At 36.7% G+C, this 23,937-nt stretch overlaps 1 protein-coding gene across 5 annotated transcripts in view; it reads left to right on the top strand.

Moving 5' to 3' along the window:
- Positions 1–23,937, top strand: part of CCDC91 (coiled-coil domain containing 91) — a 138,476-nt gene that overhangs the window by 82,822 nt on the left and 31,717 nt on the right. For all 5 annotated transcript variants that reach the window (XR_014183169.1, XM_082043743.1, XM_082043740.1 and 2 more), the window contains exons 9-11: positions 7,991–8,083; positions 8,263–8,331; positions 11,963–12,139. Coding sequence is in view for 4 of the 5 variants with exons in the window: in XM_082043743.1 (XP_081899869.1) it covers positions 7,991–8,083; positions 8,263–8,331; positions 11,963–12,139 (339 nt within the window). In the remaining variant the exon portion in view is untranslated. The remainder of the gene's footprint in view (positions 1–7,990; positions 8,084–8,262; positions 8,332–11,962; positions 12,140–23,937) is intronic.

Genomic DNA, 23,937 nt, shown 5'->3' with positions numbered 1-23,937 from the left:
TTGCTAATGTTTCAAGTATTCTTAAAATCTTCAATACTTGTTATTAATTTATATCAACTCAATATTAAACAACTAAGTTATATAGTGTGATTTTTCTCAATTTTTTTTCTGTCAGCTATTGTTGGAATTTTTTTTTTACTCCCTTTTGCTATCTTCTGTTACTGAACCTTTTACTGTTTATATTGCTCATATTTTAGGAGCTCATTTCCTTTTATTTTTTCTGATAGATGGAGCAATTCTGTGGAAACTATTACAGGCTGTGGAATGAATCAGATCACAAAAACAGAAGGGCTAATTAATACTTTTTTTTCCTTCATATTTTTACTGAAGTTCCTTATCTCTGTATCCTTAAGATCTCGAAACCTGTGGGGTTTTGAGTAGTCTCTATTACTATGTACGCTTTCTGAGAAAAGCATTTGCATTATTAGGTTAGTTTGTATAGATTCTTTATTGATAAAACCAATAAAGCACTTATGAAGCAAAATGTTTTTAAGCTTAGTTTCAGTCTCTGATGTGCCTCAAATGATACAGTTTACATACTGCCTGTATAAAGCTAAATGAAGCCGTGAATACGAGTATAGGCTTAGTTATTTTATTACCACTATTATAATTTTTCTTTATATGTTCATCGTTTTGACTTTTCCGGTTGAATAATGTTTTGCTGATTCCTGAGCTTTCTTTTACAAAAGTTTTGCTGCTTTGTTGCCACTTGGACCTCAAACTGGCAAAAAGATACAGTTCAACCATGCAGTAATAAGTTATAATTTGAGGAAGTGGAAACATGTAACAGATGTTGGAATTCTTCTGACAGATTTTCCACCTTGTGCTGCCAAAGGCTCAGATGCCACAGATAGTGAGGACAATGTAGGAAACCAGTCCTGATTACCAGAGCTTGTCATTTGACATGGGCACAGCTTAGCAGTGGTGAAGAATGGTGCAGTATAAAAGAATATGCTGTTAAATATAGCTAGCCTTTCTACAGAGGCAGGAGACTATCACTAGTGGTTTCATTTCCTTAATTTGCCTTTTTCCTCAGGATAATATTTTGAATAGGATGTAGGAATGGACATATTTTGATAACATTACCAAATCATGATGCTATAACTGTGTATTTTTGTTATGTCATCTTCCTTTCACATAGAGATGTTTCCCATGACCTGTGGTATTTCTTCCTACTGTTAGATTCGTGCATCGGAGACAGAAATAAAATTAGAACTTTGTGGGTTAAGAAGGTTTCTTGTTCAAATAGGTGAACAAACTTGAATTGGTGAATTCTTAAAAAGCCTAATCTAGTGGTTTATTATTCCTGCTGATGAAGAACTGAAACATTTGCGAAATGTTTCTGAAAACAATTTTTGCCAGATCTTGAGGGACAGGGGTTGTTCTAAGCCCGTATGTAATGAAGGTAGACAAAAATATCATTATATTGGAGATGAGAGATAAAGTCTTACTATGCCTGTGTTTTTTTCTGTTAAACTACTAACTACAGTGCAGTTTCATTAAACTAAAAAAAATCAGTAGATTTTTATTACAAGAAAAAATGGTCATTCACTGAGGGTGAATTAGACATATTTATGTCTTAATATACTGTTTTCCAGAATTACGCCATTAAAAAGGCTCCAAGTGTCATTTCATTACTGTGTGAAAATTGTTTCGTATTATGAGAGATCTGTGAAAGTGTGAAATATCATTATTTTCCTACAGTGACACTACAAATAATGCAAGCTTTTTCTTTTTCTTTTTTTTTTTTTTTTCTGTTTAGTATTGGGATATTCATAATAACTTTGGTCTGTGATGTTGTTGGCAGTTTTGTTTTTGAATTATTATCTAATAGACAACTTTTACATAAGCCATGAACAGCAGCTAACAAAATGAATTTATCCATACTGAGTTTGGTGATCTGTACAGGATGATTTACTCAATATTGTGAAGGAACCCATCTGTAGAGACATAAATTGGGTACCTATTAGTTCTAGCAAAAGAAATGCATCCTCGTTTGTTGATGAAATCTGGTACTCGTTTCCTTTTCAGTGAAATAGTACAGGGCCCAGGAGAAACTATGTAAATGTTTTTTAAAAGCGTTTCCCTTCATGCAAGATACCCTGTCTTCTTTTTGTCTATAAACTTGCAGTTTAGGATTAGTAGGAATATGCAAGGAATTATAACTGTACCAAGTTAGAATTAGTTATTAATAGCTTTAATACAGCATTTTAGCTGTGAAATAGCTCATATCCTACATTATTTCATTCACTCCATAAATTACTGTAATATATACTGTGTAATCCTTCAAAAGATGCTTACCTGAAAGAAAAATGTCACGATTCCTTAGAAATGAATTTAATATATAAAAAGAACAAAAAATACTGACTAGTTGCTATTGTGATTAAATCTGTTTACAATGTCTTCTGTGACTCACATTCCAGGAAAAAAAGAAAGATTTTTTGGATTTCTTTTTTACAGGAATCAAGAAAAACCACAGGGCCTCTGTATTTATGTTTGAATCTACATCAAACGGTTTTCATTTGGAACCATTGCCTAGAGAACTTCTTGCAAGGAGAAAAACATTATAACCTATTTTTGAATGCCTTTTGTTTTCAATTGATTTTCAGAAGACTCTTCTTGACCCTCTCTTGCTGCTTTTCAGAGAGCAGGGTAGAAATACTAGTATTTCTTTCCACTTTGGAATACCACTTTTCTAAAAAGTTTGATTTTTTTTTTTTCTTTTATTGGAAAACACTTTCTTGTGTCTCATTGGGCCATCATGTCCCACTGCAATTTGCTCTTCAGAATTTTTACACATCAGAATTTTGCACTCTTAACCCTATACTCCCTGTCTAAGGAATAAAAGGAAGCAAATTATACCTTTGTCAGAAAGAGGGATAGGTAAGGGTGTTGGGGTATAGAAATCAGTTCAGATGAATAATAGATTGAAGAGATCTACTGTCTGTTGTATCTAAGCCAGAGGTTTTTAGTTCTGGCCAAATATCTCTGCATAGCGTTGTACTGTGCCTTATAGATAACAATGTCAATGTGCAGCCTAGCAAACTTACAGTGGCTGAAAACTTTCTTGTTGCACTAAAGTGGAGTTTTCACCAAGATTTATCTTGGCCTCACACTGGTTCATCCACTCAGTTTCCAGTTCAGGACATTTCTTGTTATTACTATTCTTATTTTAAGATTATCTGTAGCCATGACTTTTCATCGATTTCCATTTTTGCACTTTAGTCCAGAGAGTCAGTAAGGTATATTTGTTTAATAACAGCTGGATAGTTGGATTCAAAGTCCCAACACATTTAGAATTTTCTTACTTGCTTTTTCATTCTTCGATTATTGATTAATAAAGGAAATCCTCACTTCAACTTCTGTTTAGAAACTTAATGGATGCTGTCTTATAGTCTACACAGATCAGGTGCTTTTTTCTAAACATAGGCTCCATAAGTAGGTCTCCATCATAATTTTCACAGGAAGTGAAGAAACCAGAATAGATTATTTTTCATAGGACTGTTGGGTCTGATAAACTCATTAGCCTACTTACAGGAGACTGATCACTCTTTCTCTGAGGCTTTTATTACGTTTACTTGTTGAAGCATGGGCAATATCCTCTTGACAGGTACAATTACCAGGTACAATTACCTCCAACTTTGACATCCAGATAAGCCTAAACGAAAGTGGCCTCTACAGTGCTTGGGAATCAAAATTCACTATGTAGATAGCGCAGGGTGGTGCCCTAAGTCTCAACACTTTTCCTTTATTCCTTTAATACTGTCTAACAGAGAGAGGAACATGGTCATAATACTTACCCGTGGAAACTGGAAAGGCTGAAAGAGATTCATTCAACTCACGTACTTTCTATAAGTTTTATTTCTGTTGAGAGGGAGAGGGGTCTATGAGGTAACTTTGCTTAGCTATAGGCATTTATCTCAGCATATATGATCTTTAATTCGGTTAAGAGACCATTACTTTAGTTTAACAAAAATCTACAAGGCAAGTAAATGAGCCTAAAACATACTGTTATTTCCTGTTAGCTAAAAATACAAGAGTACATGAAAGCTCTCAAATGAATAAGTGTTGAAGTGAAACAGTCACCTTTTATTTGTTTTTAACCTTCAACTCCCCTTACTAAATTCATCTGAAAGACCAACTGAGGAAGAACTGAATCTGTGTAAAGTTTATTGTGGCTATTCAGTACCAGAATCCAAAGTGATTCTGCATATGTCTAGAACTTCTACTTAGAAGGTATATGGATTCTTTTTAAATCTGAAGTACCATGCTAGTTGCCCTAATTTAAAGACTAGTTCCAGTGGGGTTACAATAGATTGCTGTGTAGAGACGTTTAAACTAACAGCTTGGATTTCTGTTCATACATTTGCTAATTAATTCCATTGCATTACTGCTTTTTTTCAAAGTCTGACAGAATGCCATCTTTATACAGAAACAGCTAAAATTTTCTTGATCGCCGACAGAAGAGAGCATGCACAGAAAGCTTTACTTTCCATAACTTGCCACGTTTTCTGCTCAAGTGTTATGCATAACCTGGAAACCTGAGTATGCCTTTGAAAGATCTGTGGTTCTGTGAAAAGGAATTCAGGTGACAAGGTGGTGCGTTCTTTTCTATGAAATAGATTACTAGTACCACTGAGCTTGCTTTACTTCATTTTAATAAGCACAGCTTCCAAGGAAATTACACATCTCCCTATGAGGGCTAATACTTCTGTGGGGCACAGTACTGGGAAAATAAAAGAGTTCTTGATAAGTAATTAAATTGTTTATTAATTACATACAGAATGGAAGCTTTCATGCTTTTTGTTGTATCAATGCTAACTATGCAATATGGGCTTTCTAGACTCAAGACCTGTTTCAGGGAGAAACAGTTCATGTTATTTTATTCTGCTTTGTCTATTTCCAGTTAGTTATTTCTTTTTATATAATTTATGTAATTTAATAGCTGAAGGTACATTTCTCTCGGAAAAAGAAAACTATTTGGCCAAATAGAAATTCTGAAGCCAAATAAACAGTTCTTCATGGTATTTCTCTAGAACTAGTACAAGAGAATTTGCTGTACTGTGTTGTATGGACAGCTGTTGCAACATTTGTGATGATTTATGAACTTTTGAAAGTTCAGATATGAAGGTAACCATTTGTGGAAGGATTATTCCACATGAATAAACATTTACGTTACAATAGGAGGGGACGTGCCAAACTATTCACAAGAGGCTTACAATCTTGAAATTATAAATTTTACATTTTGATGAGAAATAGGGATGCTATGTAATGCAAAAGAAGTTGCATTGAAATATGCCAGAAGTCATTAGCTTTTATTTTGAAAGCATTCTAAATGTGCTCACAAACAGTTACCTTTAGTAGCTTGAAAAATAGGAACTGCTGTGTTTTTATACGCAGATACAATTCTTAATACAGTTCTTACTGAATTTCTGTGAATACCATATGACTTAAAATGTAATACCATCTAGATATTGTAATCTACCAAGGAAATAGGAGATCCTTAGCTCAATTAAAGTAATCATACTACAAATGGCAGTAATGGAAGTCTTCATAGTTATGGTAATTGTTTACTCATTAGGTGACCTTTTTTTTGTAGTTAAAGTGGCAAGCAAAAGCAGTCTATTGCATTTTAAAGATTTCCCTTAATGCTCCCACAAGAAGCAAACTGAGTTATTTTATGCTGGTGTCTATATTTCCGTTTGTTTGCTTTGCTGTATCTCCTTGGAACTGATTGAATTTGACAGATATGTGCAGGTGTTGTTAAACTCCTCATTGCTGTAACAACCAGCTGGAGTAATATTTCCTTGTTTTGTACAAAGAGCTGATCTCTGGATTTAGTTGTGAACTCTTCTTTGCAGTCAAGGAGATAGCTTTTCAGTCAGAGCTGTATTAAAGATCAGAACTTTTCAGGTTTCATTATGATAAAAATGTTTTGGTGCTCATATCCATGTTTTTCAGTGTTGTAGATCTACCGCAGCATTATGAAAAGTAAACTGAAACTGCTGTGTAGTGATGTTAAGGTCACGTGGGAGGCTGCAGTCATGAACGTATTTGATCTGCAGAGAGAATAGAAGTTATTTGTCTCCATTGGCCGTGTTCTACATTGTATTAATGCAAAAGTCTGCATTATTTCAGGACTTCCAGGATGGGCTCGAATGTTTTCTTATACAGATATGTAAAATAAAATTTCTAAAACTGCTCTAAAGTTTAAAGGCTGAAAATTGTAGTCCCATGGAGAATGTTGTGAAATATATCTGGTAGCTGGCCCATTATGGCAACTTTAAATATCCGTACACAGTCTTCATATCTAACCTAGAAATCTGATGGTCAAACTGGAATTAAATGCCTACAAGTCTTACACTAGAAATTCTAATCTCACTGAACAAGTTGACTGCTATTCCATTGTAGATGTTTTAAAGATAGAGGTGATTTTCTTTAATGAGCTCTCCTTATAAAGTCTCTCGTTAATTCTTCACTGGAGCAAATAAAGTTTCAGTCTTTCAATTAACATTAGTAAACTTCAGGTTGTGGCGTATGTCTGATAAAATATTTGTCTTCTCTTGAGTCATTCTTCCAAATGAAAGTGAAGGTTTGTAGTCTCTGCAGTCAGGCAAGTGAAAAGTCACGGAGATCATTTAACTAAAAAAATCCATTTATTGTTTCACCTTCGAGTTACTGGGGAAAAAAAAAAATAATCCATAAGTGCCCTGATAGTTAAAGGTAATGTCTGAAAATACAGAGTCCACAAGTTAGTTACACATCATTAAGTATAACCATGATGTGAGTTTCACCTCTCCTTCCACAGGTGTTTTCCATTAGAATATGTCTGCTCCATTCAGACCTATTTTAAGTAAATTCATAAGGAAATGCCTCTTTACATGTTTATCCTGGAAGGGCAGATAGGTGTTTTATTTTATAAAGCAGTCTAGAAGCTTTCTATTCTATTCTTCAATGAAAAAATATTTTTCAGAACATAGTATTGCAGTTTGGTAATGTATTTCTAGCTGCCATTAGAGACACTTAGAATTAAAACATAATAAAATTCGTGACACAGAAATGACTGTTTCTTAGAAGTGCTGGTGAAAGGGGTATTTGCTTGCATAAGTGTTTGTGTAAAGATTTTATGTTCATTATATATACTTTTATTAACATAAAACTCTACTGTTACAATTTCCTTCAGATGATCTTGTAAAATATTATTATGTATCGATACTGTAAGATTATAATATGTCATCTCTTAAATAACATGTAAAAAAGTGTACCAATTTGCTGGCAATTATCTCATGACAAATACCCAACATCAATAATTTCCAATAATAATTTTTGGTTTTGGAAAACAGCTTAGCTCTTACGGACAAATACCACATCTTTCAAATGTTTTAATTGGTTTAATGAAAAATAGATAAATGGGTTATGATTAAGAACAGTAACAGTATACTTGGTCACTTTATTTCAGTGTTCATTTTATCCCTGGAAACTGTTTTCAGTTTACACAAAAATTAGAAGACACCAGCATTCTCTTTCGCTCTCATTTCCTGTCTTTCAAAGCTCATGGTATCACAAATGGTTGAAAAAATATATTCCCCTTCTGTCCTCTATATGTATAACTGAAAAGTAGTACAAGCATAATTTAAGTTCTGCAGCTGTTTAAATGCAGTGTTTAAAGTGTGATGTTGCTTAGACCATCCTTGTAAATTTTATAAGTGTTGCTTTTATATAGTGATTTTTTTTTGTCAGCTGGTTTCCCAATGCTCTTCAGACTCAGAGGAAAAATTAGATAATCATGAGGCTAAACATTTCTATTATTGTAATTTTTTTTCCATGACATGAAGTCAATTAAAGGAGTGCTGTATATGTCATTTAGCTGAATCTATGTTTTAAGTCATTTTGTAAGGAACTGACAAACCTAAGTGTCTTGGATGAGTTCTTTTTGTCTCTTTTACTAGCAGATTGTGGTTACAATAATATGTATGTTTTCTCCCAATAGCATCAGCGACTTCTTGACATTTTGGAAGCAGAGAAGGAGGTGTTATCAGAAAAGATCGAAGAAGCTTTGATGCAGCAGTCACAAAAACACAAGGTATTGCCATTATTTACCAAAAAAAAGAGGCCTGATCTGTACCTTGGAGTACACTGGGAATGATCCCATCACAATCATTGATGGGAAGAGTAAGCTTCCTCAAGCACTCTGACTGTTTGAATGATTTTTAGCTATTCCTCTATTGTGTATTGCAGCTTAATTTTTCATAACATTTACAGGAAGTGCTTGACAAATGTTTGGATGAAGAAAGACAAAGAAGTAAGGAGGCTGTGGCAGCTGCTGCAAAGGTATCACTTGTTAAATAGTAGACATGCAATGTAGATTCCATGTGTGTCATTACAAATGCCAAGTTCAGCAACTCATTCTTATTTCATAACTAAATTTGTCAAAATCTATGTTCTCATCTGTGGTTAAAGGAAGCTATTTCTATAAATCATGTACATATCTGCTATATCCTATGCCTTAATAGAGACAGTTACTTGCTTCCAAGTCACAATATAGCACTTCAGTTGTTCGTGTTACCTAAACAACCATGGTTTCATGGTTGTTCACTGAACAATATCGATACGTCTTGATTTGAAGAGCTAGGTAGCAGAGTTTACTAATGATCTTAATAAGACAGTTAGCATTGTGTCTTATTTAACTTTCATTAAATATGGTCATTTTCAGTGAGGATAGAACTATTTTATAAATCGTATTAAAATTTGTACGTTTTAACAGGTTTTCAATTATGAAAGTCAATAATTGACTAAAAGTGAGTATACACTTTTAAAAATACGATTTCTTCAGTCTGCTTGATTATTAAGTGCATTGGAGTGAGGACAGTAATTTCGTAAATGTTAAGCTGTTATTCATTTCTAATCCTAATGTAGAATCCAGTACAAAATTTCAGTTGCATGTAATGATCTGGGAAAACCAGTGATGTATGCGACCTCACACAATTGGTTAGGCTATATTTTAATTTCCTGTATATCTTCCTATGTAGTATGTGAACACAAGCTGAGCACTTCTCTGAGTAACATTCAGTAACACAAGAAACATCTGTTACATAGTTGATATCCAGGGGAAAATGTGTGTATGATAAAATAAATTAATGTATAAATAAAAAAATTAAGTCCCAATGAATTACAAGAAACAACTTTATTTATAAGTGTAGGTCTTTGAGAAACTTAGTATTTTTTGCCATTTATAACTTCACTTGATCAGTTCCACAATCACCACCGAAGGGCATTGAAACGACTTGTAAGCTTATGAAAACTAATGGGTGTGTGAGTGTGATTTGTCAGTCCATGTTTGTTTATTTTGAACTTCAGCCTGCCATTATTTGTCTGTAGTTATTATGCAGTGATTGTCTTGCTGGTAAATATATTTGTGTGGTTTAGCACGTATAGAGCTGCCCTTGTTACTTCAAATTCAGTATGTGTCTTCTGACAATTTCATGTAATGGTTGAATATCAACACAGAATGACTGGGGTTGGAAGGGACGTCTGGAGATCATCTTGTCCAACCCACCTACTAAAGCAGGTTCACCCAGAGCAGATTGCATGGGAATGTGTCCAGGCAGGTTTCGAATGTCTCCAGAGACATCTGGGCAGCCTGTTCCAGTGCTCTGGCATCCTCAAAGTAAAGAAGTTTCTCAGATGGAACCTCCTATGCTTCAGTTTGTGCCTGTTGCCCCTCATCTTGTTGTTGGGCACCACTGAAAAGAGTCTGGTTCCGTCCTCTTGACACCCACCCTGGAGATATTTGTAAGCATAAATAAGATCCACTCTCTTCTTCAGGTTGAACAGATGCATCTCTCTCAGTCTTTCCTCATAAAAAGATGCTCCAGACCTCTGACCGTCTTTGTAGCCCTCTGCTGGACTCTATCCAGTAATTCCTTGTGCTTCTTAAACTGTGGAGCCCAGAACTGGACACAGTACTCCAGATGTGGCCTCACTAGGGCAGAGCAGAGGGTGAGGATAAGCTCCCTCGACGTGCTTGTCACATTTTTCCTAATGAACCCCAGGATACCATTGGCCTTCTTGGCCACAAGGGCACATTGCTGACTCATGGTCAACCTGTTGTCCACCAAGACTCACAAGTCCTTCTCTGCAGAGCTGCTTTCCAGCAGGTCAACCTCCAACCTGTACTGGTGCCTGGGGTTATTCCTCCCCAGGTGTAGGACCCTACACTTGCCCTTGTTGAACTTCATCAGGTTCTTCTCTGCCCAGTTTTCCAGCCTGTCCAGATCACGCTGAATGGCAGCACAGCCTTCTGGTGTATGAACCCATGCTCCCAGTTTTGTGTCATCAGGATCCAGGTCATTGATGAGCAGGTTGAACAAAACTGGAAATATTGGGAAAAATCCCAATGAAACAGTACATCTTTATACAATACATAGCTGAGGATCTTTGGGAGGGACGGTGCATTTCTTTTAAGTATGTATTGGCTACTTTGCTCAAACTGTTTTTGGACTTTAGATACTTGTAGGTAAGAACAGGTATGTCTCATACTTGGGAATATCAAGCAGTGTAGAGAGGCCTGTGGTGTACCTACTCTTTACATGGTTTCTGCTGCATGTTTTACCTGTTGGCATTAAGCAATCTAGGTGGGTATTTAAGATCCTTGCTTGTAACTTTGTTTTTCTTTCTGTAACTACAAAATTGTTGTTGAGTGGTACTACCTGCTTGGTAGCACCTTAAGAAAAATTTAAGCTCATAGTAAACTCAGAAGTAAAAATATTCATATCCCATATCTTGTCAGTTCAGTGTGATGAGTGACTGTAGCTGGAAACCAGGTGTCCACCAAAGCCGCTCTTTCACTTCTCAGCTGGACAGGGGAGAGAAAATGTAACAAAAAAGCTCATATCTTGAGATAAGGACAGGGAGAAATCACTCACCAATTACAGTCATGGGCAAAGCAGACTTGACTTCAGGAAAATTAATTTAATTTATTACCAATCAAATGACAGTAGGATAATGAGAAAATAAATAATTCATAAAACAACTTCCCTTCACCCCTCACTTCTTCCTGGGCTTGACTTTACTCACAATTTCTCTACTTCCTCCCCCTCAGCAGCTCAGGTGGATGGGGAATGGGGGTTGCGATCAGTTCATCACACATCTCTGCCACTCCTTCCTCCTCAGGTAGAGGACTCATCCCATTCTTCCCCTGCTCCAGTGTGGTGTCCGTTCTATGTGAGACAGTTCTCCATGAACTTCTCCAACATGGATCCTTCCTGCGGTTCTTCAGGAGCTCCTCCTGTGTGTGTCCCTTCCACAGGGTGCAGTCCTTCAGTAATCTAACAGGGTCACAAGTCCTGCCAGGAAACCTGCTGCAGCCTGGGCTTCTCTCTTCATGGGGCCACAGGTCCTGCCAGGAGCCTGCTCCAGTGCGGGCTTCCCATGGTGTCACAGCCTCCTTTGGGCATCCGCCTGCTTTGGCATGGAGTCCTCCATGGGCTGCAGGTGGAGATCTGCTCCAGTGCAGATCTCCATGGACTGCAGAGGACAGCCAGCCTTACCATGGTCTGCACCACAGGCTGCAGGGCAATCTCTGCTCTGGGCCTGGAGCACCTCCTGCCCCTCCATCTTCATTGACCTTGGTGTCTGCAGAGTTGTGTCTCTCACATATTCTCACTTCTCTCTCCCAGCTGCTGTTGTGCAGTTTTTTATCCCCCTTCTTAACTATATTTTCCCAGAGGTGCTACCACCACCATTGATGGGCTTGGGCTTGGCCACCAGCAGGGTTGTCTTGGAGCTGGCTGTCATTGGCTCTGTCAGAAATGGGGCAAGTCGCTAACAGCTTCTCACAGACCAAAACTTTACCACGCAGACCCAATACACTCATAGATCTCATTAGAAGTAGTAATGTACATAAATTAGGCACCCATGTTGGACATTTTGGTAATTTATTTGTGCTTTATTTGTTTCAAAGGCTGAAAAAGAAGTAGTGCAAGAGGCTGTTCTGAAAGCAGTAGAGGAGGAGAGGAAAAATATGGAGAAGATTCATGCAGAAGAAAGAAAAATGTGGGAAGCAGAACGTGACAGACAGAAAGAGAAGATTGTCCAGGCTGTTTGGGAAACCATGCAAGAGCAAAGAAAGCTTAATCAAGTCAGTATTATTTTACCTTTTCATGGACTTGTTTTGTGCATTTTTTGTTTCTTCTTAATGTGTGGTAGATTTTCTTGTGACATCTATCATTCATCACTGCACCAAGCTGATATTTGCAATGCACAGCAATCTTATTAGTTTATCTTCGTCGAGACTATATGTATGGAGGGAAGTTGGCACATTCAGAACAAAATTTCTGTGACCTTTACAGATACAGATATTGAGATGAGATGATTCATGGCTTGTAACTGCCCGTTTTTGTCCACTGACTTCACAAGGAGCTCAAGATGACTAGCTCAGATACTGGCATTTATGTTGTAGACAGTTTTAGTGACTTTTTTCTTTTTTATACTTATGAAAAAAAAGTTACATTTGCTCCTTATTCTGCTGGAATTCCATTATACTTCTTAGTAAAAACCGAATAGGTACAAAATAAAGAGTGGATTATAAAAACTGGAAACCTAAACCAGTAATGAACCAGAAACGTTTCTAGAGTTACTTTTTAGAGAAGTGCTTCTATAAGGATAATTGCACATTACTTAACATAATCTGAGAGGGACATTCCCAACATTACTTTTAACAATTGTGGTAATTGCAAATTAAATATGTTATAATAGCAGTTAAATTACTCTTCCAAAAGCTGGATTTTTTAGTCATCGATGCTGAAAATATCTGGGGGAACAGCCTGTAAATTCACTGATTGCTTGGTGGCATACTTGAATGTTATAGTTGAAAGAATTTTAAACAAGGTATGTTTCATTTTGGTTTTGGAATTTAACATTACTATATTTTGCTATGTCCTGAATAACAACAAATAAAAAGATCTTTAGAATTTTAAGTATAATAGAAATAAAATAGCATATCACAGAAGTTTAAAAATCAAGTAATTGGAAACAGACCCCGTTTCCCTTTCCAGTGTTAAACAGAATTACTAACTTCATACCTAATCAACTACACAAAAAGTTGGGGTTTGATGCAAAGACATTATTGTATTCTATGTGGCTTACATGTCTAGTGCAAATAGAATGATTTTACTTTGTATATAGCTTTTTTACTACTTTTGAATGTAAAGGTATCCAGTGGTAAATGTCAGTTTTGAAGACTGTAATTTTACTATACTGGTACCCCTTCAGGCACTCAAACTCTACTTTACAACAAAAAAAGTAAACAGCTGACTTTAATGCTAAATTCAAGCTGAGAAGAATTGCTCAGGATTTAATTAGATTCAAATCACTTAGAGTATACAGAATGAGAATTGGTACCAGTGGTGTAAAGGATCTGTTAATAGAAAGGAGAAAAACGAAGTAGCTCTTTACTACAGCAAAGAAAAAGAGATAATTTTATAACCTGTGGAACTTGGAGATACTAATAGGAAGATGATCATGTTAATGAAGTTTGACTTCTGATGAATCCTGAAGATTTTGGTGAAGCAGTCCCATAGCTGCATGTATGAGGTTGGCCAAGGTACTATATTTATGGATTTGGGGACCATGTAAAATGTCCAAGAGGTGGGCATGGGATGGATTGAGCTGATGTAGTATACAGGGTAGGTTAGCCTACCCTGTAAAGTGTTCTGCCAGAGTTTCTTGTTGTTGTTGATACCATCTTTGAAGTTGTCACAGACAACTGTAGTAGTTTAATATTGATGGATGTATTCTTTCAGACAGTCTTAAATATACTGAGATGTTAGTGCTTTTCTGAGGAAGAAATTCAGGCCTTTCAAAAGGACAGGTTTTTCAGCTCAGCCTACGAGTTGATCAAGTAGTTGATACTATTTGAGTATCTAGTGGTGTACTTGCTGCAATGGTGAGTAGTACTGAGGTATTGGAGGGTGTTGTGATTAATTCTCCTGCAAATATCTTGCTCTTGAAGTCTTCATGTAGTGTTAGTTAATTCCATCTTTTTTAATACTGAATAGTTCTGACATCTTTGATAGTAATAGGAATAATTTATCTTATTCAGTTATAATACATGATGATTTCTCACTTGAGTTAGGTTTATTTTTCTAATCTGTTTTCAGTTGGGGAAAATGCAGATTTTTCTTGAGATTTCTGAAATGAGCTCACATAAATGTATAGCATATTTGAAGTTACACACTTTATTCTCTTATTAATGAGTACAATTCTTTAGGGAAGATGGACTTTCTTGTAGAAATTTGTTTCTTGCAAAAACTTTCACTTGTTATCTCTGCTGAGAAGTTGCTTGCCTCCTTTACGCCATTATGATTATAAACATTTGACAACAACTAAAATTCTCTGACAACAAAAGTCCTGCAGAGCTAATTTGCCAACTGATATAATGCCTATATATGGTGTCAGATGTGACTTTGGTTTAGCAATGAAAAACACTTGGTAATTATCGTGGTTTAACTTGAGCTAGCAATACAACTGAGACAGCCTCTCACTCACCCCCTCCCTGACTCCCCCAATAGGGGAGAGAATCAAAAGGGAAGGGAGAAACTTGGATTGAGATAAACACATTTTACTAAAATAACAAAATACTAATACACTACTAGTAAATATATATATAAAATAGAAATAAAAGATGCTGAAGGCAATTCCTCACAAACACGCTAAGAAGCCAGTCCCAGGAAAACAGCACCTGGTCCCAGCAGCTGATCCCAGAGAGAGAGAAGAGGAAAAAAGGCAGAAAAGCCCAGGGGCCTCTGCAAAATGGCAAAAGGCTGGACTAAACGTCCCAACTGAAACTCCCCCAGCTCCGACAAAAAAGAGCGAAGAGAAGAGAGAGAGCCAGAGAGATCAGAAGAGCCAACTGGAAAGTCCCAACTCTCCTTAAATAATTAGCATGATGCTAATGGGGTGGAATACTCTTATTGATCAGTCTGGGTGTCAGTCAAGCTCTGCCCCATCTCTGCCCCCACTTCCTCGATGCCTCACACCTGTGGGCAGAGCGCTCAGAATGTCCTTGGCTCTCAGACCAGAGCAATTAAAAACAACTCAGTGCTGGGGTGTTATCTCTTGTTCTCAAACTAAGTCCAAATAATGAGTGTGCTAGCTATGAAAAAGAAAGGTTTCTAACTGCCTGAAGAGGATTAACCTGCACAGAGCTTTCCACTCAGATTTGTTTCTTATTTATGTTATTTTTCTGTAAGGTTTGTCTTTCAAGAGCTGTAACTGCACTGTTGACTTTCTTGCAGTTATTATTTAGACAACATAGTCTGTCAAGTCAGCTCGGTAATGGCCAAAAGTAAAACATAGAGTCTAACATTTTAGACAATGAAATTGTGTAAAATTGTGGCTGTCTTGTCTCATTTAATTCTTTATTCTGTGCTGTGTAATTCTTTATGCTTCCTGCTTCAAAATTGTCACCAGATACTATGAGTATGTTTAAGTAATGAAACAACTGAGTGTAGCTGAATGTAAGTGAACATGTGAAATAATCTTTTGGTATGTGACATATAAAAAGAGCAGTACTATTGTTTCAAGAAAGAGAGCTTGCTTTCAGACTAACGCATGATTTTGGAACATAATACTAGGAAAGAGAAGCCTGACTTGTTTTTAACAATATTTCTCCTCTCTTACTTTATCTTCTTCAATTTCTCACCAGAGGAAATAATCCATGTGTGAGGAAGAAAATATAGTTTTATATTTACTTCTCTTTTTTAGTTTTGTATCACCCTAGTAATTGTTATAGAAACCTATATTAAAGTTCAATTTTATTCTGTTGTGAATTAATTTGAAGAGATTTGCTTTGCTGATTTGAGCTAAAACAAAGAAATTAAGCATAGTATTAATGAGAAGGAATTTTCCTTCACCAATACTGCAAGTCTGCAAAATGAAAGATCAGAAAAGGCTGGTGTAGTCTTTTGCAAATAGGTGAGGCAGAATGGCTTCTGGTCATGGCACCTGTAAGTAACTCTAGGAATAATTAATGGAAAAATTTGAAGACATTCCAAATTTTATAATTTTCTTCGAGGTACAAACCCACTTGATAAGCTATGTGGTTTAAATATATTTTGGTTTATGTCACAGTTGAATAATAACAAACCAGAAATTGAGAGCCCAAATTTGACAGCCAAACAGGACCTCAAGAGAATTGTGTTAGTAGAAACTGGGGTACAGTGTCAGTAAACACTGAGAATCATAACCAAGAACCTACTACCCTGGCCTTAAGAAAAAAAAAATTCTGCTGAATGGATGTGAATTAAGAACAGAGAAGATGCACATCAAGGTAAACCACTGAAAAATAAAACTAGATTAACCATTAGGGAAAAATACATTGTCTTATGCGTGGTGCAAGAGTTGATAAACTAGATGGGAAAGATGTATTTCAAAATCTGCAGCACTATTGTGTATATGTATGTCGAGGGTTTTGATTGCGGGGTGACAATAAAACCGTGGCAGATGTACTGTGAACCCCCACTTCCCCCTTCCCACTAAGGACAGGCGATCGGGAGGGAAAGAAGGACAGAGAGAAGAGAGTTGGAAAAATTAAAAATGTTTTACTAATGCTACTGATAAGAATAGAGAAAATAATACAAAATATACAAAACCAATCTTGAAAGTCTCAGCAATGGCAGGGCCGGCACCTGAAGTCCTGGATTGGACTCTGCAGCCAACAGGAGCTGGATTCAGTCTGTCACTAGGCCTCAGTTTGCAGGGACGACTAGCAAGGTCCTCTCCTAATATCGGCCATAAGCAAAAGGGACGAGATCCTCGTGATCTCCCACTTTTATATGAAGTATTCATGTGAATGGGATGTTATACACAGTTGGTCAGTTTAATGGTCTCAATGGCCCTTTTGCAAGAGGTGCATCAATTTGTTATCATAACTTCACATTCCATTGCTATGTTTACCAAAACATGTGTCTGGTTCTCCAGGAAAATGCAGCTAATATGAAGGCTTCAGCTGACAGGCAAATTCACTAAAAGAGAAACTTGTTTTTAACAAAACCAGGACAATGTAAAACATTTAAATTATAAAAATGAGGGAAAATAAATTTCTGTGTCGTAATTGTTTGAATTTGTTGGCTTCTGCTTTGCCTTCTAGACCAGAAAATAAGTTTAGGAGTTTTTATTCTTTGTTTTAAAGGAAGAATTTACTATTCAGTAATTTATAAAAATAAAGGTGTTATTTTTTTTTACCAGTTTTAAATGCAGGCATTAGAAGAACCCTGTAGCAATTGGAAAAAAAAAAAAGTTAAAGTATAGGTAAAGTATAGGTAACCTTTCTCCAGTCAGGAAACTTTAGCATAAGAACAATAAAGCTTTGAAGGTCACAGTTCTGCTGAATTCTGCAGTGAGATTTCCCTTCATTTTCTAAATAATTTGTTTGAAAGAAGAAGAAGAAAAGATTAATGTTTACTGTGCAAAGTAAAGTATACAGGTATTTTTGTAGACTTTTGTTGTCATTGTGGAGTGGCTGGGAAGGAGAGCCATAGTGGATGCAAATCTGCTTTATGCAGAACAGGTTCCCCGGAGAGCTGGTAGATGCCCCATCTCTGGAGACATTTAAAGCCAGGCTGGACGGGGCTCTGAGCAACGCGGTCTAGTTGAAGATGTCCCTGCTTACGGCAGGGGAGTTGGACTAGATGACCTTTGAAGGTCCTTTCCAACCCAAACTATTTTATGATTTCTTCTACTTGTTAGATATTCATGCTTGACAAAACTTTGTCCTAAAAAATTGTATGCCCCCAGTCAGGTAGACGTTGAGTTTTTAGATAAGAAGATGCTACATCCATATAAGATTTTATTAATTGCCAGAGAAAAATCTGGGGGCTTTGGGACTGTTCAGTAAATAACTCATGATTAATATCAAATATTTTGTTACCATATATGGAAGAGCAGAATAGCAGTAAACTTACAGTGAAAGTCGGAACTAAGGCATACTGAGTTAATGTTTTGGCTTGATGGAGCAACCTTGACATACCCCCTTCTTTTTTTTAAGAAATTAAATGATTAAAGCAACATGAATGTCAAATGTGTTTTCACTAAAGCTTTGACTGTTCCAGTGACTTTGGGTCTTTACTTACAGACATGGGATTTTTAATTAAATTGAAGATATTATTTTTTGAAGTCTTATAACTCTGAAGGGATAGATGAGATGTATTACATCACCAAGGAAATGGCAGAAATTTTTCTAGAGCACCGTCTCCAGAGGCCATAAGGTATTAGAAGCTCAAAAGACTTTCCTATTGGTTGAAACTGGCAGCATCTTCAGGTTTTATGCATGTGTTATCTAGGTAGTTAGTGCTTTTCTAAAAGAGATTTTTTTTATTCAGGAGAGGATTCTTAGTTTTTAGGAGGGTTGGCTTGCATTTTAAATCAGAGAGAATAAGTTCTTCTTGAAAGATGTGTGCAGTCTTTTGATTAAAGATAAAATTAATTTGTGCAGTAACCTCATGATCCTTTTACAACACATTGAAAAGTCATTATAGATGAGGAACTCATATATGCAGTAGGCTATTTGTAGCCTGGCATGTCTCCAATATTTTTTTCCTCTATTTTTGAGACATTGTTTGGCATTTTTCACAGTGGCAACTTCCCTGCAAGAAGACTTTAATATGTCTGGTAGTTGTCAGTGTTGAGAGGAATGCTTGGTGAAAGTCTTCCACTACAATATTTTTTCTAGAGCACTTATTTGAATAAAGAAGTGGTTGCCATCTAGATAAGGAGAAACTATATCAGGTAATTTGACTGAAGCAGATTTTTCCCTAGAATTCAAAGCTGCAGTGAAGCTCCTGAGATGCAACTATAAGCTTCAGTGAAAAAACAACAGACAGAGTTCTCCATTGTCATCGTCTTTCTGCTTATTTTTACTCTTTGAAGAAACTGAAATCTAAAAATTCTTTGGGTATATAGGGTTATGAGATCCATACAATTTTGGTTAAAATAGAAGCATGATACATTGTATTTAGAATTAGTGGGCAATGCAGACTAGCTGTAGCAGTAGCTACCATAGCTATAATGATATGCATGAACCTCTCTGCTTGGTAGTTGTTATCATTTTACAAAGCTATATACTCAATTACATAAATGAGGTGAAATAGAGAGGAGAGAGAGTAGCAAAGGAAGATAATTTATACACCGCAATTTTTGTTTTAAAGAAACTTCATTAAAAGTCAAATAGAAAGCAGGCAGCTGCAGGGTGAGCCCTGGAAATTTAGGTCCATGTCATATTTGAAATGAATAACTCTCCTAAAGCACTCAGAGCAAAGAATCACCCTTGTCATTTCCTGAAGTCTTAAATTTGAAATACTGTGTATAATCTACTGCAGTTTACCCTAATTCTCAAGGGAAAAAAAACAAGTTCATCATTGCCATAATCCACACAGCAGATACATTAGGGACTCAAGTGTTCTGAAGGCTGCAAAGAATTAGGGGGAAAAAAAAAAGCCCTTAATTTATTAAAAGAACTAACATAAACTCTGCTTCCTCTTGGACATGAGCAAAAGCACTAAGGCAAAATGATCTTACCAATGGGAAAGTATTTCAGGAAAACGGAGGCTGCAGTGTTTCATTCAGCCAAGCCACAACTGAGATATACTGAGATATACAAAGAACAAGCATTTTTGCAAGAAAAGTTGACTAAAAGGCTTATGGAAAGGAAAAAAGGTGAACTTCCCAATAGTCTTTGCTGGGTTAATCTCTAAGCTTTCAAGACAACTGGATATGTTCACACTCCTGAGGGTTCATGTGGTCATGTTCTTTGTAGAACAATAAATTTGTAATTTGTTATCTTGGAATGTATTAATATAGTTTTACTGGCAAACATCTAAATAGCTGAAAAAAATATTATTCTGTACTGTATGGGCTTTAATGTACATTAAATGCTTTTTTACAAGTAGCAGTATATGACATTGCTTGGAAGGTGAAAGCAAAATGTCTAGAACACATGGTGCTTAATCACAAAAACTGAATGGCTACTTAGCTATTACATTATTAAAACTTTTTAAATGTTCATGCTCATTCATATTTGAGGGAGTGTTTCCGTTGATAGTTTTGGCAAGCCTGAATCAATTTTGTGTTGAATATCTTAAGGAATTCCACACCCAGTCATATATTAGTGAACAAAAAATATGTCAGTGAACATTAAGACATTGTCTGTAGGCTTAAAGAACTGGCTTTTGTTTCTGTTCTGCCATTGCTTAACTGTCAATTTTTTGTTGAAAATTGTTATTTTTCTAGATATTTTTCCCCTATTTGAGAAGGCTGGAAGAACTAGTAAATAAAAAAGTTTGTCTGCAATGTTATTTCCCAATCTAGCTTTCAGTCAGATTTATTAGCTGTAGAATGGCCCTTTCCTAAATACATCCTCAAAACTCTTCTCATCTTTGATATACAAAGCATTGAGTGCAGTGCCAGTTAAGGCAATACAACATAGTATTGGTTTATCCGTCTTTCTTCATCCGTTTGTTGTTTCATCTTATACATAGGTTACAGAATCCTATGGGGGAGGCAGAGTTTGAAATACTCCACTTATTCTGTGTTTCTGAAGTACTCAGCAAAATGGCATATTTGGTATTGGAATTCCAGGAATAACTTTGTTAGTCTTCGTAGGATTTTGATTGGGTAGGAAAGTGTTAATCCTTGGAAGAAAAAAAAAGGTATTTATTCAGCAGCAGACTTGGACTATCATAACATAGCTGTTTGTGTTCAAAATCTTGTGGAGTCATATAAGAAGTTGTTGGGGTCTTTTCTCAACATCATAATTCGTACCCAAATAGGCTATCAATAACATAGTATCATGTAATGTGTTGGAGAAAAACTTGCCCTTCAGAGGACATCTTCTCCAATTTCCGTTGCCTTTACTATATTCTTCAGCTTTCAGTGGGAGAGTGTGCTTACATTTCTCTCAAGAGTATCTCCAACCAATATTTTCAGTTGCACTTTCTTCTTGTTTTTCCACCTTCTTGCAGAAATATTAGTGTGTCCAGTGTTTATAGAGACCATGGTGAATCCGTAAGGACACAGAAAAGCATTTTTCATTTAGAAAAATGTTGCATAATTGCAAAATGTTGCATGTGAGGAAGCACGGAACTTAGTAGCACTGAGTGGAAAGAGATCGCTGCCATTAGATAGGTTTATTTTTAATATGGTTGCAAAGTCTGGAAGAGGAGGAGGCTGCTGCATGCAGGCTTTAACCATGTCTGACTTCAGAAGTAGTTTATAACCGCAGACATGATAATTTGAGGGTTACTATTTTCTGAAAAAACACTAATATTGCTGTCTGTGGTTGCATTTCCTAGATAAAATTTAGTACTGCCACCTGATACTTGTGTGAAAACAAAGGAATTTTCCTATAAAACTGAAAACAATTATATGGCTATAAAAACAAACAAACAAACAAACAAAATCCACCACACAATTGACTGGAGTTCTCTGGTATATACAGTACAGTGTTTTTTTTCTGTCTTCCTGCAGATATATATATGTAGTGAATATGTGACTGTGATTATGTGGCTGAATATGATTTGTCAATTGAGTACTTGAATACCTTTATTTTACTTTTTATTAGGTATTCTAGCAAACAAACAAAAAACAGAAATGCCAAGAGTTACACCTCAAGTGCAATTTGTGGAGTGCTGTTCCTCAAATTCTTATGTGAAACTGGGCTTCCCCATTTTCTTGAATCTATTAAAATAACACTACGAGCTTCAAAGAATTCTGTACCCTTTTTAGCTAAAGATGAAATAAGGGACAAATTTTACCTTTGCAACCGAAATCTAAATTAGGATAAAACCTAAAGGGTATAGCATAACAGGAAAGAGCAATGAAAGAGATGAAGGAAAAAGAAGCACATACGCTAACACTTTGTTAAACACTAGTAATCAGTACTATCACATTTTCAATAATTTTCATATCAGTTGATAATTCACTGTAACGACGGAGAGAAATAGAGCGAAGACAGATGATGACTTCGAGAACGTAGAGGAGAACACTTTATGAAAGGTCGTATAGAAGAAGGTGTGAAGATCCTTTTCACAGAAGGAAAAACTAGTATCACTGATTAGTTTGAAGGACAGAGCAAAAACCTGTGACTGAGTTGACTAGGAGACTGGGTATTGTATGATGTTTGCTCTTTGAAGCCCTTTGAGAACTGGAAAGGATAAAAGAGTTTTCTTCCCAGTCCACTGATACTGCAGCAAATCTGTCTTTTGATAGTCTTCGGTGTTCTGTCATTGTTATTACAATGGTCTATGTTTCCCCATCATGAGCTGTGAGTAATGGACAGTGCAAACTAAATCAGACAGTTCAGTAGTGTTGTTAGTGGTTGTAGTGTCTGTTTGTTAAGACATAAGCCTGGGAAGAAAGCTGTGTGTTTTCTTGTACTGTTTCATTTCTCCTGAATTTAGCAAGCAGGATAACATTTAAACTCAGTTGAGAAACAGACATTCAAATCACAGAGAAATAGAACCATGTGATTCATCCTTGTGTATCGTTGGTCAAGTTTAATTGCCAAAATTAACATTTCTAGAGCAGGAGTCTGGTAAATACAAATGTTAGGATGAAGCCCACTGGAGTACAAGTCTTTGTATACAATCAGGCTGTCTGCTGACTACATGAACTGTCTGTAGAATTACCACTGTCATGGCAGACTGTGATCGTTGAGGTAATTTTCAGATGATACATATAGTTAAAATGCATCTGAAATAATGAATTTCAGTTCTAGTTTCATTATATTAATTTTGTTTTACCAAGTAATAAATGTTTATATATTTGGAAGATATATCAGTACTTCGTTTGGTTAACTAGAATATGGTAGATGATTCATAGAATCAGTTTGTTGAAAAAGACCCTTAAGATCATCAATTCCAGCCATTAACCTAATGCTAACAAGTCCACCTCTAAAAAATGCCCTAAGCACCATGTCTACATGTCTTTTAAACACCTCCAGGGATGGTGATGCAAATACTTACCTGGACAGCCTGTTCCAGTGCTTATTAACCCTTTCAGTAAATGTTTATTTCCCAATATCCAATCTAAACCTCCCGTGGTACAACTTGAGCCATTTCTTCTTGTCCTATTGCTTGTTGCTTGAGAGAAGAGATGAACACCCTCCATGCTACAACCTCCTTTCAGGTAGTTGTAGACAGTGATAAAGTCTCTCATCAGCCTCCTTTTCTCCAGGCTAAACAGCCCCAGTTCCCTCAGCCTCTCCTCATCAGACTTGTGCTGCAGACCCTTCACCAGCTTTGTTGTCCTTCTTCAAACACGCACCAGCACTTCAGTATCTTTCTTGTCGTGAGGGGCCCAAAACTGGACACAGGATTTAAGGTGCGGCCTCACCACTGGGTACCAGGGATACAATCACTTCCCTGGTCCTGCTGGCCACACTATTCCTGATACACACCAGGATGCTGTTGGCCTTCTTGACCACCTAGGCATTCTGCTGGCTTATATTCAGCCACCTGTCGGCCAACACCCCCAGGTCCCTTTCTGCCAGGCAAGTTTCCAGCCACTCTTCCCTGACCCTATAGTGTTGCATGGGGTTGTTGTGACCCAGGTACAGGACCCAGCACTTGGCCTTGTTGTACCTCATACAACTGGCCTCAGTCCATCCATCCACCCAGTCCAGATCCTTCTGTGGAGCCTTCCTACCCTCCAGCAGATCAATACTCCCATCCAACTTGGTGTCATCTGCAGACTTACTGAGGGTGCAATCAATCCCCTCATCCAGATTGTTGATAAAGAGATTAAACAGAACTGGCCCCAATACTGAGCCCTGGGGAACACCACTCATGACCAGCCGCCAACTGGATTTGGCTCCACTCACCACAACTCTTTGGGGCCAGTATTTTACCCAGCAAAGAGTATGCCCATTCAAGCTATGAGCAG

This window comes from Streptopelia decaocto, assembly GCF_964273445.1.
Source record: "Streptopelia decaocto genome assembly, chromosome: 1".
NCBI classification, from domain to species: domain Eukaryota; kingdom Metazoa; phylum Chordata; class Aves; order Columbiformes; family Columbidae; genus Streptopelia; species Streptopelia decaocto.
The sequence above is the reverse complement of the archived record's forward strand: the minus strand, read 5'-3'. Positions and strand labels throughout refer to the sequence as shown.